General features: G+C 40.8%; 1 protein-coding gene across 18 annotated transcripts in view; it reads right to left on the reverse strand.

Annotated features, from left to right (window-relative positions):
• PDCD1LG2 (programmed cell death 1 ligand 2) overlaps positions 1–17,732 on the reverse strand; it is a 97,702-nt gene that overhangs the window by 40,935 nt on the left and 39,035 nt on the right. For 17 of the 18 annotated variants that reach the window (XR_010322869.1, XR_010322870.1, XM_064290539.1 and 14 more), the window contains exon 2: positions 7,469–7,537. Coding sequence is in view for 15 of the 18 variants with exons in the window: in XM_064290539.1 (XP_064146609.1) it covers positions 7,469–7,537 (69 nt within the window). In the remaining 3 variants the exon portion in view is untranslated. Of the gene's footprint in view, positions 1–6,784; positions 7,391–7,468; positions 7,538–17,732 lie in introns of those variants that run through there. The other variant, XM_064290550.1, reaches the window with a different exon arrangement.

Genomic DNA, 17,732 nt, shown 5'->3' on the forward strand with positions numbered 1-17,732 from the left:
CTGCCATCTTTTCCACTCTTCCTTTCGTACTTTGTAGGCATGTATCAGACAGGCGACATTAGTCACCACATGTAAAAGCCAGAGGTCCGCTGACGTCCACAGGACGGAAGGGGAATTAGCAAAAACATGAATCAGGTGGCTGCATAGCTCAGAATAACTAAGCAGATTAACTGTTATTTGGTCCAATTTTGCCCCAATTACATCTGCTAGGACATGCAAATATACCTTTTGAGCTTGATTCTCCCATATAGGATGGGTTTAGGAAATGCAATATACTTCTGAAATCCTAAAACTCTTTTACTTGTTGTAAATTACCAAGGACATCAGAAGACTTTTCTCAAACTATCGATTTTGTCAAGAGGTTGTTCTCAACCGTGGCCGCACGTTAGAAGCACCAGGCAGAGCTCCTCAGTCTTGAGCACACAGGAATCACCTATTGTTGGTGAAGCAGTACAGCCAGAATGCTCATTAGAAGCCAGGATGGTGAGACTTCGTCTCTCCTACTTTGGACGTGTTATCAGGAGGGATCAACCCCTGAAGAAGGACATCATACTTGGTAAAGTAGAGGGGCAGTAAAAAAGAGGAAGACCCTCAATGCGATGGACTGACACAGTGGCAGCAACAATGGGCTCAAGCATAACAACGATTGTGAGAATGGCAGTGTTTTGTTCTGTTGCACATAGGCTCGCTGAGTCAGAATCGACTCAATGGCACCTAACACCAGCTGAGTCGATTCTGACTCCTGGCGACCCCACGTGTGCAGAGTAAAACTGTGCTCTCCACAAGGTTTTCTAGGCTGTGACCTTTCAAAAGCCAGGCCTGTCTTCCAAAGCACCTCTGAGTGGGTTTGAACTGTCAATATTTTCGCTGGTGGTCGAGTGCTTAACTGGTTTTTTTTTGAAACCTGGTAGGCTTTAAAAAAAAAAAAATGCCCAGGCCCCACTTTAGATCCTTCAAAATGAAATTATTTGGAAGGGGGGTTAGCATCAATTTAAGTTCTTTGGGAGCTTCTAATGTGCAGACAGTATTGAGAACCTTTGGTTAAACAAAACAATTGCACTTGCTAATAGTACGTCTTTTACCATCTTGCCATTCAAAGAGTAGACCTCAGCTTCGCCTGGACACTAGTTAGAAACACAGAGTCATAGGCCTCGCTCTAGAACTAGTGAATCAGAATCCTCATTTTAACAAGGTTGCAGTGACTCACATGCGCATTAACATCGGAGAAGCAGATAACACTGGTCTGCATTTGGACTGTTACTGGAAAGAACAGTAATAGTGCAGCCCTGTTGGCTCAGTGGTTAAAGTGCTCGGCTGCTAATCAAAAGTTCAATGAGAAGAATCCACCAGCTGCTCTGCAGGAGAAAGATGTGGCAGTCTGCTTCCATATAGGTTTACAGCCTTGGAAACTCTATGGGGCAGCTCTGCTCTGTCCTATAGGGCTGCTATGAGTCAGAATCGATGGCAGTGGGTTTGGTTTTGTTTAGAGTAATAGTTAACATTTATTAAGCACTTACAATGAATAAGCTAGACACTCAAAACCCTTATACACATCATCTCATTTGATGTTCCTTACAACCTTACAAGGTAGTAGTTATATCTGCATTTTACAAATGAGGAAAAAAGCCTCCCAAATCCACTGCCGTTGAGTTGATTCCAACTCATGAGACATAGTAGAACTGCCCGTAGGTTTCCAAGGCTGTATTTTTTTTTTTTAATCTTATGGAGGAAACCCTGGTGGCATAGTGGTTAAGTGCTACAGCTGCTAACCAAAGGGTTGGCAGTTCAAATCTACCAGGCGCTCCTTGGAAACTCTACCCTGTAGAGTTGCTATGAGTCGGAATCGACTCAATGGCACTGGGTGTTTTAATCTTACGGAGGCAGACTGCCACTTCTTTCTCCTGTGGAGTGGCTGACGGGTTTGAACCACCAATCTTTAGGTTAGCAGCCAGGTGCTTAACCACTTTATTACCAGGGCTCCTTACAGATGAGAAAGCTGAGGCTTAAAGAAATGACACAACTTTCCCCAAGGTCGACGAGTGATAACCTGGGGAGTTGGAATTGAAATCCTTCTCTCTGTCTTCAAAGCCTGTGCTCTTAACTCCACATGCATATACTATATCGATGAATGCGATGGATATACCTTTTAGCTTCATGCTAAGGGAAAGACATTGCTTTGTGCTCTATTTCATGTGCTACATGGTTATTAAACTAAGGTACAACCTAGCATCGAAATTCTGAAGTTATGAGATGAAAGGAGAAAATAGAAAGTTTCCATGACTACTAAGTTTAGCAGACAAGTGTTCGTATTTAGCTGGAGCCCTTAACTGAAGGGGCAAAGGACTTGGCCAAAGTAGGAAGAATCCACACATACTAGTTCTCTGGCCCAGTCAGAGCAGCCTGAGAATGCTTGCATTTTATTTGCAGCCAGGTCTCACAGAGAGTCAACACCTGCCACCTCTCCAGGAAATGCAACACAAATCATTTGCATTAGCTCCCAAGATAGCTTCCTCTTTAAGCTAATTTTATAATTTTTTAAAAACAGAAGCTTAACCTTTTTTCAGACTTCCTACCTAATGTACTTGAAAAACGGGGACAAGGCGGTGGGGGCCGGTGCTTTACACAGCCACATTCTTCAGAAAACACTGAAGTCTTGGTTTAGGGCAGAATCCTGCTCTCACTACTTGCACACATCCCTTCTTTGAAAAATCCTTTCCCTAATCTAATCCTTCTGCTTTGTATACTTCAGGATCAGCAGAAGGAGCTTTGGAGACTAAAGTTAGGCAGAGTGAGTGACCCAGGGTACAGTCCTCAACTCAGGATGACTTCAAGTGTCACCATGGCCATGTGCCTCCACCTCTTTCCCAGTTTTCATCCATCTCTGGAGGATGAAGAGAGAAGAAAACATCGATAAAAGAAGGAAGATTGGGCTTTCTCTTTCCTCCAAGACATGACAAGGTGCAAAAATAAGTTTGTCCCCTTAAATGTACCTGGGCTACAAGATGTCCTTAAACCAAAAAAAAAAAAACAACCAAAAATCCGTTTGAGGTCCAGACAATTCTGACTCATAGTGACTGTATAGGACAGAGTAGAACTGCCCCATAGGGTTTCCAAGGAGCAGCTGGTGGATTCAAACTGCCCATCTTTTGGTTAGCAGCTGAGCTCTTAACCACTGTGCCACCAGGCCTCCTAAGGTGTTCTTAGGTTTTGAAATAAGAAAAAAAAACAAGAAGAACGACAATAAAGCTACCACAACCAAGACAATGTGATATTAATGAAAGGATATACACATGGAGTCCAGATGCAGACCCACACAAATAATGGCAGTTGATTTTTGACAATGGTGCAAAGGCAATTAAATAAAGAAAGCAGAGGCTTTTCAACTAATGAGGCTGGAGCAATTGGACATTCATATGCCAAAAAATAATAATAATAAGCCTTGATTTATACCTCACATCTTATATAAAAATTAATGCAAAAGAGATCATAACCTAAACGTAAAATGTATAACTAGAAAATGTTTAGAAGAAAATATAGGAGAAAATCTTTGAGACCTTGGGTTAGGAAAGGAGATCTTAGATAAGACACCAAAAGCACAATCCATAAAAGAAAAAAAAAAACTGATAAATTGGACTGTATCTAAATTAAAATTTTGGCTCTGTAAAAGACACTGTTCAGAGAATGAAAAGACAAGCCATAGACTGAGAAAATATCCACAAATCACGTATCTGATAAAGGATTTGTATCCGGAATATTGAAAGTACTCTCAACATGTAACAATAAGAGAACAAACAACTCAATAAAAAATGATCAAATGATTTGAATATACACATCACCAAAGAAGATATACGGATGGCAAGTAAACCTAAAGCCCATTGCTGTGGAGTCGATTCCAGCTCATGCCAACTCCATACGTGACAGACTAGAACTGCTCCATAGGGTTTTCTTGGATGTCATGTTTACAAAAGACAAATAGCAGCCTTTCCTTCCTCAGTGCTGCTGGGTGGGTTCGAACTGTCAATCTTTAGGTTAGTAGTTGAGAGCAAACGTTTTTTGACACCCAGGGACCTTGAATGGTGAAAGTTGTTGTTCTTAGGTGCCATCGAGTCAGTTCCAACTTACAGTGACCCTATGTACAACAGAACGAAACACTGCCTAGTCCTGCGCCATCTCCACAGTCTTTGCTATGCTTGAGCCCATCGTTGCAGCCACTGTGTCAATCCATCTCCTTAAGGGTCTTCCTCATTTTCACTGACCCTCTACTTTACCAAGCATGGTGTCCTTCTCCAGGGACTGGTCCCTCCTGATAACACGTCCAAATTATGTAAGACGAAGTCTCGCCATCCTCGATTCTAAGGAACATTCTGCCTATACTTCTTCCAAGACGGATTTATTTTTTATTCTGGCAGTCCATGGTATATTCAATATTCTTCACTAACATCATAATTCAAAGGCATCAATTCTTCTTCAGTGTTCCATATTCATCGTCCACCTTTTGCATGCATATGAGGCGATTAAAAATATCATGGCTTGGGTCAGGTGCACCTTAGTCCTCGAAGTGACATTTTTGCTTTTTAACACATTAAAGAGGTCTTTTACAGCAGATTTGCCCAAAGCAATCTGTCATTTGATTTCTTGACTGCTGCTTCCATGGGTGTTGATTGTGGATCCAAGTCAAATGAAATCCTTGACAACTTCAATATTTTCCTGGTTTATCATGATGTTGCTTAGTGGTCCAGTTGTGAGGATTTTTGTTTTGTGTATGAATCCATACTGAAGACTGTGGTCTTTGATCTTCATTCGTGCTTCAAGTCCTCTTCATTTTCAGCAAGCAAGGTTGTATCATCTGCATATTGCAGATTGTTAATGAGTCTTCCTCCAATCCTGATGCCCTGTTCTTCTTCATATAGTCCAGCTTCTCAAATCATTTGCTCAGCACACAGATTAAATAAGTACGGTGAAAGGATACAACCCTGACACACACCTTTCCTGATTTTAAACCATGCAGCATCCCCTTGTTCTGGCCGAACAACTGCCTCTTGTTCTATGTACAGATTCCTCAGAAGCACAATGACATGTCCTGGAATTCCCATTCTTCGCAATGTTATCCGTAATTTGCTATGACCCACAAGGTCAAATGCCTTTGCATAGTCAATAAAACACAGGGAAACATTTTTTCTGGTATTCTCTGCTTTCAGCCAAAATCCATCTGACCTCAGCAATGATTTCCCTGGTTCCACGTCCTCTTCTGAATCTGGCTTGAATTTCTGGCAGTTCCCGGTCAATGTAGTGCTGTAACCACTTTTGAATTATCTTCTGCAAAATTTTACTTGTGTGTGATATTAATGACATTATTTGATAATTTCCATATTCCATTGTATCACTTTTCTTTGGAATGGGCACAAATATGGCTCTCTTCCAGTTGATTGGCCAGGTAGCTGTCTTCCAAATTTCTTGGCATGGATAACTGAGCACCTCCAGCACTGCATCCATTTGTTGGAACATCTCAATTGCTATTCCATCAATTCCTGGAGCCTTGTTTTTCACCAGTGCCTTCAGTAAAGTCTGGACTTTTTCCTTCAATACCATCATTCTTGATCATATGATACTTTCTGAAATGGTTGAACATCAACCAATGTTTTTTTGGTACGGTGACTCTGTGTATTCCTTCCATCTTTTTTTGATGCTTTTGTTGTTCAATATTTTGCCCATAGAATCCTTCAATATTGCAACTTGAGGCTTGAATTTTTTCTTCAGTTCTTCCAGCTTGATAAATGCCAAGTCATCTATTCAAGTGACTGAAAAAAATATCAATACCAAGTGCGGGGAAAACGTGGAACAACTTTAACTCTCAGATATCTCTGGCTGGAAAGCAAAAACGGTACAACCTCTCTGGAAAAGTTTAGCAGTTCCCTATAAAGGTAAACATATCCTTACTGTATGTCCCAGCAATTCCACTCCTAGATATTTACCCGAATGAAATAAAAACGTATGTTCGCACAAAAACCTATATGAAGATTTTTATAGCAGCTTTATTTGTAATTGCCAAAAACTGGAAACTATCCAAATGTCCCTGAACTGGGGAATGAATAAGCAAAATGTAGTATATACATACAATGGAATACTACTCAGCAACAAGAAAGAATGAATTATTGACACATACAACAATAGGGATGAATCTCTAATGTATTATTATGCTAAGTGAAAGAAGCCAGATGAAAAAGAGTATATAATGAATGACCCTATGACATCCTGGAAAAGTTATAACTATAAGGTGGGTGTCAGGGCTCAGGAGTCCCTGGGTGGCACAAACGGTTTAGCTCTGGACTGCTAGCTGAAAGGTTGGTGATTTGAACCCCCCCAGAGGCATCGTGGAAGACAGGCCTGGTGATCTGCTCCCAAAAGGTCGCAGCCTTGAAAATCCTACAGAGCACACATAGGGCCGCCATGGCAACTAACACCACCACCAAACCAAGGCTTAAGAGTTAGGGGATAGTTTGCCTATAAAACATGAGGAACTGGAGCCAGCAGAGTATTGGGCTCTTCCCCAACTAGGGCCCTGTCTCTGTGTCTCTAGGCCCAGACAAGACTGGGCAGCCCGAGAGAGAGGAATGTGATTGGGAAAAGAGCAGATTGGGACTACCTGGAAAAGAGGACAAGACTCTCAAAAGGTTGTCAGTGCCAAAATAGTCATTATTTCTCAATCGAAGGATTTCCCATGCTGCTGGGGCTGCTATCACCTAGGATCTAATCCCCTGTCCCCACCTCTGTCTTCCTCTCCTACCTCCTGGCGTTCATCCAAAATGACATACTTGTGGTCCTGACTGCTCAGCCGCAATGTCTGAACTACCATCCTGAGGAGACCAATAGACTCTGGAACTACTTCCTTCTTGCCACCCACACCCTCCAGTAGAACTCCTTTCTTCAACTTCCAAAGACATACATAGCCCAAGGTTTGTTATTTATGTAGACTTTAAGAAGAATCAGATTTTTCAATTCAAGTAAGCCACATTAAGGTGTGAATGTTCGATAGGCTGCTACTGTTGCTTTTTAAAAGAGAAACTCAAAGGAATCTGCAAATAATTGGCAGAATATCTGCAACAAGTGTTAGAGTGAAGGCATCCGCCAAGTATCCTTCTGACCATTGTCTCCTCACTCTCCATACCAGAAGGGCAGACATGTCTCCTGCATGGGAAATCAGCCCTTTAGATTCAGTTCAGGTGCACATGGTTAGATCGAATCTGTCTCCTTGTCACTACCGTCACTGGATAATGGGGGTGGATAGGTGAATATTCTAAGTCATTGTTATGCACAAACCACTCTGAATATCGTTCTTTCTGCTGCGTTTCTAACAGCCCACTGATCACTCTTCCACTCAAAGAAAGCCCTCCCCAACAGCTGCAGCCAGGGGCCACCCCTGCTCTTTTTCCCTAGTCCCCCCCCCCCCCGCCCCTTTGTCCTTCCTTACCTGCTGTCTGCCAAAGCTGCATTCCCAGACTCAACAATAGCAGGAGAAGGAACATGTTCTGTACCGGATCTGAAACAGAAAAATGAAAGTCTCAGGACCTTCTGCAGCGTTGCTGGGTCTCATGACTGATGATTTGTTCACTGCTGAAAACGGGGAAATGACTGGTAAATCTTTTACAGGGAGGGCAGAGGATGGTGGTGGTGGAGAGGAGCTGGGAAGAGACATTGTGGGTTCATTGCCTGGAGGAGAGGAGAGAAAGGGTAAGAGGAAGTGACTTGCTCTTTATCTAAATTAGAAGTGCTTCCTCCTTTTCTAACAGTCTTTTCTGATTATGAACCAGTCACCACAAGTCACCTACGCTGGCAGTTACCTACGCCTCTTTGTCTCTCCCATGAAGTGTTCTGTAATTTTTCCTTTCTTGTTTGTCAAATGAATAGTGCACACCGTCTTCTTCAGCTGAATTGGAACTCTGAAAGTCAGACACTCTGGGATAGTGATCAGGAGAACAGAGAGAGATAATAAATACTTGAGTTGACTGACCAGGCAAAGTAGTCAAGTTTTCTTGAGTGCTGTGTTTGAGTTTGCCCACAAACTACCTGTTACCAAAAGGTTTATGAAGGAAGAGTAGGAAATTGGCTCCATGGATTGGTGCCCAGCTTTGGTCCTGTTCCACTTTCTGTGCCTCCTTCCATTACTCCCAGCACTTCTCCTACCCTAGGACTTCTCATGGTTAAAAGCAAAAGGCTCGGGATATACCACTGTCAGCTATTCTGTTCTCAAAGAGGCTTTCAAATTTTATTAGCCATGGAACCATTTCTTCAAGGGAAATCCCCTGTTGGAGCCATACATCTAAACAGTAAAAGCACAGACGCTCTGAGTGTAATGGAAAGCTGTTAGAGGATTTTGACCAAATCAACATGATCTCATTACATTTTTAACAAGGACTCAACTGTAGTGTAGACAATAGATTATCATTGGGAGGGAAAGCCAGTTGGGCAAGAGTAGAAGCAGAAAGATCAGTTAGGAGGCTAATGCCTTTGCAGAAATGAGGATAGTTTGCATTAGGCTGGTGGTGTGGGAGGGGTGAGAAGTGGTCTGTTGAGGAGTATATATATTCTCTGTGTCCTTTTAATTTCCTTTTTATTTTTGAGGAGATTTCTTGAGGTATAATTGACATAAAATTGTTGTTGTTGTTAGGTGCCCTCACATTGGTTCTGATTCATAGCTACATTATTTAAAACACAACAAACCTCTGCCTAGTCCTGTGCCGTCCTCATAATACTAGCAGTGCTTGAGCCCATCATTGAGGCCACTGTGTCAATCCATCTCCTTGAGTGTCGCCGTCTTGGCAGTTCAAATCCACTAGCCACTCCTTGGAAACCCTGTGTTGCAGTTCTACTCTGCCTATGGGTCCCTATGAATTGGAATGGCCTCCATGGCAATGGGCTTGGTTTGTTTGTTTACTTTACCAAGCATGATGTCTTCTTCCAGAAACTGGTCCCTCCGGATAACATGACCAAAGTACATAAGATGAAGTCTTGCCCTCCTTGCTTCTAAGGAGAATTCTGGCAGTACTTCTTCCAAGACGGATTTGTTTGTTCTTCTGGCAGTCCATGGTATATTCAATGTTCTTCAACAACACCATAATTCAAAATCATCAATTCTTCTTTAGCCTTCCTTATTCATCGTTCAGCTTTTGCTTGCATATGAGGTAGTTGAAAATACCATGACTTGGATGAGGCGCACCTTAGTCCTCAAGGTGACATCTTTGCTTTTCAACACTTCGAAGAGCTCTTTTGCAGCAGATTTGTCCAATGCAAATACATCTTTTTATTTCTTGACTGCAGCTTTCATGAGCATTGATTGTGGATCCAAGTAAAATGAAATCCTTGGAAACTTCAATCTTTTCTCCATTTATCGTGATATTGCTTACTGGTCTAGTTGTGAAGATTTTTGTTTTGTGTTTGTTGAGATGTAATCCATACTGAGGACTGTGGTCTTTGACGTCATTCATCAGTAAGTGCTTCAAGTCCTCTTCACTTTCGGGAAGGAAGGTTGTGTCATCTACATATTGCAGATTGTTAATGAGTCTTCCTCCAACCCTGATACCCCATTCTTCTTCACAGAGTCCAGCTTCTCAGATTATTTGCTCAGCATACAGATTGAATAGGTATGGTAAAAGGATACAACCCTGACACAAACATTTCCTGATTTTAAACCATGCAGCATCCTCTTGTTCTGCTCGAACAACTGCCTCTTGTTCTATGTACAGGTTCCTTATGAGCACAATTAAGTTCCCTGGAAATCCTATTCTTTGCAATGTTATCCATTTAATTTACTATGACCCACAAGGTCGAATGCCTTTGCATAGTAACACAGTTAAACATCTTTCTGGTATTCTTAAAAAAAAAAAAAAATTTTTTTTTTTTCTGCTTTCAGCCAAGATCCATCTGACACAAGCAATAATATCCCTGGTTCCACATCCTCTTCGGAATCTGGCTTGGATCTCTGGCAATTCCCTGTTGATGTACTGATGCAACCGTTTTTTAATTATCTTCAGCAGAATTTTACTTGTGTATGATATTAATGATATCGTTCAATAATTTCCACATTCTGTTGCATCACCTTTCTTTGAAATGGGCACAAACATGGATTGCCAATTTTTTTGGCATAGCTGAGTGAGCACCTCCAATGCTGCATTGTTTGGTGAAATATCTCAACTGGTATTCCGTCAATTCCCAGAGCCTTGTTTTTTTGCCAAAGCCTTTGGTGCAGCTTGGATTTCTTCCTGCAATACCACTGGTTCTCGATCATGTGGTACCTCTTGAGATGGTTTAAGGTAGATCAATTCTTTTTGGTACAGTGACTCTGTTTATTCCTCCCATGTTCTTTTGATGCTTCCTCTGTCATTCAATATTTTGCAGATGGAATCCTTCAAAATTGCAACTCTAGGCTTGAATATTTTCTTCAGTTCTTTCAGCTTGGTAAATGCTGAGTGTGTTCTTCCCTCTTGGTTTTCTAACTCCAGGTCTTTGCACATTTCATTATAATACTTCACTTTTTCTTTTTGAGCTGCCCTTTGAAATCTTCTGTTCAGCTCTTTTACTTCATCGAATCTTCCATTTGCTTTAGGTATTCTACCTTCAAGAGCAAATTGCAGAGTCTCTTCTGACATCCATTTTGATATTTTGTTTCTTTCCTGCCTTTATAGTGACTTTTTGCTTTCTTCATGTAGGATGTCAGTGTCATCCCACAACTCATCTGGCCTTCAGTCATTAGTGTTCAATGTGTCAAATCTATTCTTGAGATGGTCTCCAAATTCAGGTGGGATATACTCAAGGTCATAGTTTAGCTCTCGTGGACTTGTTTTAATTTTCTTCAGCTTCAAAGTGAACTTCCATATGAGCAGTTGATGGTGTTTTCTGCAGTTTACCACTGCCCTTGTTCTGACTGATGATACTGAGCTTTTCCATAGTCTCTTTCCACAGATGTAGTCAATTTGAATCCTTTGTACTCTATCCACATGTATAGCCACCATTTATATTGTTGAAAAAGGTATTTGCAATGAATAAGGCATTGGTCTTGCACAATTCTACCATGCGATCTCTGGCATCATTTCTATCATCAATGCCATATTTTCCAACTACCGATCCTCCTTCTTTGTTTCCGATTTTCTCATTCCAATCACCAGTAATTTTCTGTGCACCTTGATTGCACGTTTGGTCAATTTCAGGCTGCAGAAATTGGTAAAAATTTTCAACTTCCACCACTTATCTGTCAGTTTTTCATACTGTGGTGGCTCGTGTGTTGTTGTGAGGCTGGAAACAAGGAACCAGTATTTCAAATACCGACAGGGTCACCCATGATGGACAGGTTTCAGCAGAGCTTCCAGACTGATATAGACTAGGAAGAAGGACCTGGCAATCTACTTCTGAAAAATTGGCCAGTGAAAACCTTATGAATAGCAGTGGAACAGTGCCTGATATAGTGCCAGAAAAATGAACCCTTCAGGTTGGACGACACTCAAAATATGACTGGGGAAGAGCTGCCTCCTCAAAGTAGAGTTGAACTTAATGAAAAGGATGGAGTAAAGCTTTGGGAACTTCATTTGCTGATGTGGGACTACCCAAAATAAGAAGAAACAGCTACAAACATCTATTAATAATTGGAATGTGGAAGGTATGAAGTATGAATGTAGGAAAATTGGAAGTTATCAAAAATGAAATGAAACACATAAAGATGGATATCCTAGGTATTAATAAGCTGAAATGGACTGGTATTGGCCATTTTGAATAGGACAATCATGTGGTCTCCTGTACAGAGTGTCTTTGTTATCTAGTGCTTCTATAACAAAAATACCACAAGTGGGTGGCTTTAACAAAGAGAAATTTCCTCTCTCACAGTCTAACCAAAACCAAACCAAACCCATTGTCATCGAGTCGATTCCAACTGATAGCAACCCTATAGGACAGAATAGAACTTCCCCATAGAGTTTCCAAGGAGCACATGGCAGATTCAAACTGCTGACCTTTTGGTTAGCAGCCATAGCACTTAACCACTACACCACCAGGGTTTCCTCTCACAGTCTAGGAGGCTAGAAACCTGAATTTAGGGTGCCAACTTCAGGGAAGGCTTTGTCTCTCTCTCAGCTCTGGGTGAAGGTCCTTATCATCAATCTTGTCTTGGTCTAGGAGCTTCTTGGTGCAGGGACCCTAGGTCCAAAGGATGCTCTCTGCTTCTGGCTCTTCTTGTCTGGTGGCAGAGGTCCCTCTGTATCTCTGCTCACTTCTTTCTTTTATATCTCAAAAGAGAGTGAATCAAGATACAACCTAATCTTCTCAACCCACCTGGAGCAAAGGAGAATGAAGAACACCAAAGACACAGGGTAATTATGAGCCCAAGAGACAGAAAGGGACACATAAACCAGAGACTACATCAGCCTGAGACCAGAAGAACTAGATGGTGCCCGGCTATAACCGATAAGTACCGTGACAGGGAACACAACAAAGAACCCATGAGGGAGCAGGAGAGCAGTGGGATGCAGACCCCAAATCCTAGTAAAAAGACCAGGCTAATGGTCTGGCTGAGACTAGAATGACCCCAGAGGTCATGGTGCCCAGTCCTTCTGTTAGCCCAAGACAGGAACCATTCCTAAAGCTAACTCTTCAGACAGGGATTGGACTAGACTATGGGATAGACAATGATACTGGAGAAGAATGAGCTTCTTGGATCAAGGAGACACATAAGACTATGTTGGCATCTCCTATCTGAAGGGGGGATGAGAGGGTAGAGAGGGCCAGAAGCTGGCCAGATGGACATGAAAAGAAATAGAGGAGGGAAGGAGTGTGGTGTCTCATTAGGGGGACAGCAATTAGGAGTATATAGCAAGGTATTTATAAATTTTTGTATGAGAGCCCCACTTGATTTGTTAACTTTCACTTAAATCACAATAAAAAATTAAAAAAAAGATACAACCTAATCTTGTAGATTGAATCCTGCCTCATTAACATAACTGCCTCTAATCCTGCCTCATTAACATCACAGATAGAAGATTTACAACACATAGGAAAATCACATCAGATGACAAAATGGTGGACAATCATACAATACTGGGAATCACAGCCTAGCCAAGTTGACACACATTTTTGGGGGGAAGCAATTCAATCCATAACATTCCATCCTTTTGCCCCCAAAATTCATGTCCTTGCCAAATGTAGAACACATTCACCCCATCATAGCATAGCAAAAGTCTTAAATCAGCTCTAAGTCCAAAATCCAAAAATTCCTCTTCACCTGTAAAATCTAGAATATAAATTATCTGCTTTTTTTTTGCTTCCAAAGTACAGTAGTGGGACAGGCAGTGGCTTAGCCAAGTTGACACATATTTTGGGGGACATAATTCAATCCACAACACCAGGAATGACAAACTGAAGAGGAATGGGGTAGCATTCATTATCAAAAAGAACATTTCAAGATCTATCCTGACGTACAACGCTGTCAACGACAGGGTAATATCCATACGCCTGCAAGGAAGACCCGTTAATATGATTATTCAAATTTACGCAACAACCTCTAATGACATACAATTGAGGGATATTCATACAGAGAGAGAGAGAGAGAGGAAACCTTTTTCATGTGTACAATCCAGTGGTTTTTAGTATATCCACAGAATTGTGCAATTATTACCACTATTTAATTCTGGAACATTTCCATCGCCTCAAAAAGAAACTTTGTGCCTATTAGCAGAAATTCCCCATTTCCCCTTTACTCTTGTCCCTGGAAACCACTAATCTACTTTATGTCTATATAGTTTGCCTACCTTGGGCATTTCATATAAATGCAATCATACAATATATGGCATTTTGCGACTGGCTTCTTTCATTTAGCATGAGTTCAAAGTTCATCCATGTTGTAGCGTGTATCAATACTTCATTCCTTTCTATGGGTGCATAATATTTAAACTGAGTTTTGGGAATATTTAATTGCATGGATATAAAAAAAAGAGCCCTGGTGGCACAGTGGTTAAACACTCAGCTGCGGATAAGTTGGAAGTTCTAACCCACCATTTGTTTCATAGGAGAAAGATGTGACAGTCTGTTTACATAAAGATTACAGCCTTGGAAACACTATGGGTAGTTCTACTCTGTCCCGTAGGGTCGTTGTGTGTGGGAATCGACTCCATGGCAACGAGTTTGTGTTCTGTTTTGTTTTTGATATGGATATGCCTCATTTGTTTATCCATTCATCTGTTGTTAGACATTTGAATTGTTTCCACTTTTCAGCTATTAGGTATAATGCTGCCATGAACATTCATGTACACGTTTTGTGTGGATATATGGTTTCATTTCTCTTGGGTGTATACCTAGGAGTGGAGCTGCTGGGTCATATGGTTACTCTAACTTTATGAGGAACTGCCAGACTGTTTTCCACAGTGGCTGCACCATTTCACATTGTCACCAGCAAATACTCACCAACAATTGGTAATGTTTGTTTTTTTATTATCACCATCCTAGTGAGTGTGATATGGTGTCTCAATGTGGTTTTGATTTTCATTTCCCTAATGACTAATGAGACTGAGGCTCTTTTTCCTGTGCTTTTTGACTATTTTTATGTCTTTGTTGGAAAAAAGTCTATTTGAATCTTTACCCCTTTGGGATTACTTGTCTTTTTGTTGTTGAGCTATGAGTTCTTTATATATTCTGGGTATTAGACCCTTGTCAAATACATGACTTGGAAAATTTTTCTCCCATTCCATGGGTTTTTTTTTTTTTTCACTCTTTTCATAGTGTCATTTGAGCACAAATGTTTTTACTTTTGTTGAAGTTCAATTTAGATGAAGTCTTGTCTAAGAAACCATTGTCTAGTCCCAGGTCATCAAGATTTATACGTATGTTTTCTTTAAAGAATTTTATAGTTTTAGTTGTTACATTTCACTCTTTGATCCATTTTGAGTTAATTTTTCATAGAGTGTGAGGTAAAGGTCCAAATTCATTCTTTTGCATGTAGATATCCAGTTGTTCCAGACCCATTTGTTGAAAAGTCTATTCTTTCTCCCATTGAATTGTCTTAGCACCCTTGTCAAAAATCAATTGACCACAGATTACTTCTGGACTGTCAACTCTCTTCTGCTGATCTATATGTCTGCCCTTATTCTAATACCACATGGTCTTGGTTACTGTACCTGTGTAGTAAGTTTTGAGGTCAGGAGGATTCTCCGTCTTTGATTTTCATGTGAATTTTAGGACCAGCTTGTCAACTTTTGTCCAAAAAAATATATTTTTTGGCAGAAATTTTGGCAGGGATTATGTTGAACCTGTAGATCAGTTTAGGGAGTGTTTTTATCTTAATATTAAGTTTTCTAACCCATTAACATGGGATGGCTGTCCACTTATTTAAGTCATCTATATTTTTGAAAGAAGACCTGATGAGAATTGCTGACAGGTTGGATAAGTAGTGTGAGAAAAATAAAGAAATCTGGGAAAATTCCTAGGTTTGGGGCTTCAGTCACTAGGACAATTTATTAAAATGGAGGATAGTGAAGAAGAAGCAGATTAGAGAGGAGAAATCAAGAATTGTGTTTGGAACATGTTTGGTTTGAGATGCCTATTAGACATCCAAATGGAGATGTTTAGTAGGCAACTGGATAACAGGTGGTCTGGAGTTTGAGATAGAGGTATAAATTTGGAAGTCGCCAATGTGTAAGTTCTATTTACACTTTGGGGCTGCATGACATCACTTAAAGAGTGATCAGGAAGAGAAAGTATCCAAGGACTGAGATCTGGGGCATTCCAATATTTTTAGGTCTTTGAAAGATGAGGGTGACAGAAAAGACTGTGTGGTATGAGAATAAGGATAGATATATAGATCAATGGTATATAATTGAGAGTCCAAAAATAAATCTGTGTATCTATGGCCAATTGATCTGTGGTAAGTTCTCAAGACAATTCAATTCAAAGTCAGCAAAAAAGATTGAGAGGGATGGCAAAAAGGAAAACAACAGTGCTTTAAGGACGCAGTGATCAGTGGATCCAAATGCCCCTGAGAGTTGGATTTAGCAGCACAGAGGTCATCACATGAGTGGCCTCAACAAGTACAGTATCAGTGGATCTGGTACAGATGTAAGCCTGAGTAGGTTTGAGAGAGAATAGGAGATGAGGATATGGAGGCAACAGAATATAGGCAACTCTTCAGAGAAGAATGTTATGAAAGGAAATAGAGAAATGAGAGAGTAGCTAGAGGGGGTTGTGAGTTCTACATGGGGATGTATTTTTGTTTTGATTTTAGAAAAAGAGTTTACAGTGGCCTTGAGAAACAACTGGGAACAGAATCAAGTGCTTTCCATAGGGAAGTACTCAGTGTACAGCTTAGCTGGAGATGAAGGTCCTTTTCCTTATCAAAATCCAAATATATCCAGAAAAGTTATCATCTTATGCTATGCCAGCAGACCTGGCATTAGGCTAGTGTCTCAGGCTGGGTTCTCCAGAGAAGCAAAGGCAGCGAAGCATATAAATATATATACTTATGTGTATACATATATATATATATAGAGAGAGAGAGAGACAGACAGAGATTTATCTCAAGGAAATGGCTCACACAGTTGTAGAGGTTAGCAAGTCCCAAGTTGTGGGTCAGGCATCAAGCTGGGGGCTTCTCCTGACTCATGTAGCTGCAGGGGCTAACAAACTCAAGATCGGCAGGTCAGATAGCAGACTGCTGGCTCACAGGCTGCAGAGGCTGATGAATTCCAAGACTGGTAGATAAGCTGCTAGTTCACGTCCCAGGAACTGGAGATCAGATGATGACAAGCCAGATGTAGGATCCAGAGTGAAAGCCTTGCTGGAACATCCATTTATATACTGGAGGCAGGCCACACCCCCCAAGGAAACTCTTTCAATTGATTGGCTACTCATAGCAGATCTCATCATGGAGTTGATTACATCATTCATAACTGCCACATTAGATCATTACAAACTACATCATAACTGCCAAACCACTGAGAATCATGGCCCGGATAAGTTGACACAAAACCTTAACTATCACAATCCACCCCTTGTCAACTTGGCACCTATACATATCTCCTTAAAACATATATAATCTTTAAATAAAGACATTTATAAAGTCATACTTGCACATAACATGCTACAACTAACATGCGTACAACCAAATACATACTAGGTCTGTTTACATATTATATTTTATAAGTGAACAAAACAAAAATATTTGATGCACACATACAAAGAATAAATACTCATAACAATTACAGTCCTTGTTTCTGCAACTGGTCACGTGGTCCTAACTCATATTTAGAACTATCTTCTTCCACCACCCATTCCATATTCCCTTTACTCCCAGCAAGCACCTCAACTGGTGATGGTTTTTTGCCTTGTGAAGTGACCCAAACCTTCATTCCTGAAGGGTCTCAGCCATTAGTAGTTGTGTCAGAATTGGGTGGCTGTAGTTTTCCATTGACTTTAATCAGAGGATATGGTAGTACCAAGAGACACCCTAAGGGATCTCCTGTATATACTCTTTTTTACCTCCATTATGTAATATCAATCTGATTTCCTCTTGTTAACCAGGAATAATCACACCAGCAAATATGGTAAGTCCCTTCTTTGCCTGTTTGCATGAGAAGCCCAAAGTGGCCAGGTGGCATTCTTAACTTCCAGTTCAATGGAATCAGTGATGTGTCTCTAGGTGTGTCTTAGTCATCTAGTGCTGCTGTAACAGAAATACTACAAGTGGATGGCTTTAACAAAGAGAA

Source organism: Loxodonta africana, chromosome 9 (assembly GCF_030014295.1).
Source record: "Loxodonta africana isolate mLoxAfr1 chromosome 9, mLoxAfr1.hap2, whole genome shotgun sequence".
In the NCBI taxonomy this organism is placed as follows: Eukaryota; Metazoa; Chordata; class Mammalia; order Proboscidea; family Elephantidae; genus Loxodonta; species Loxodonta africana.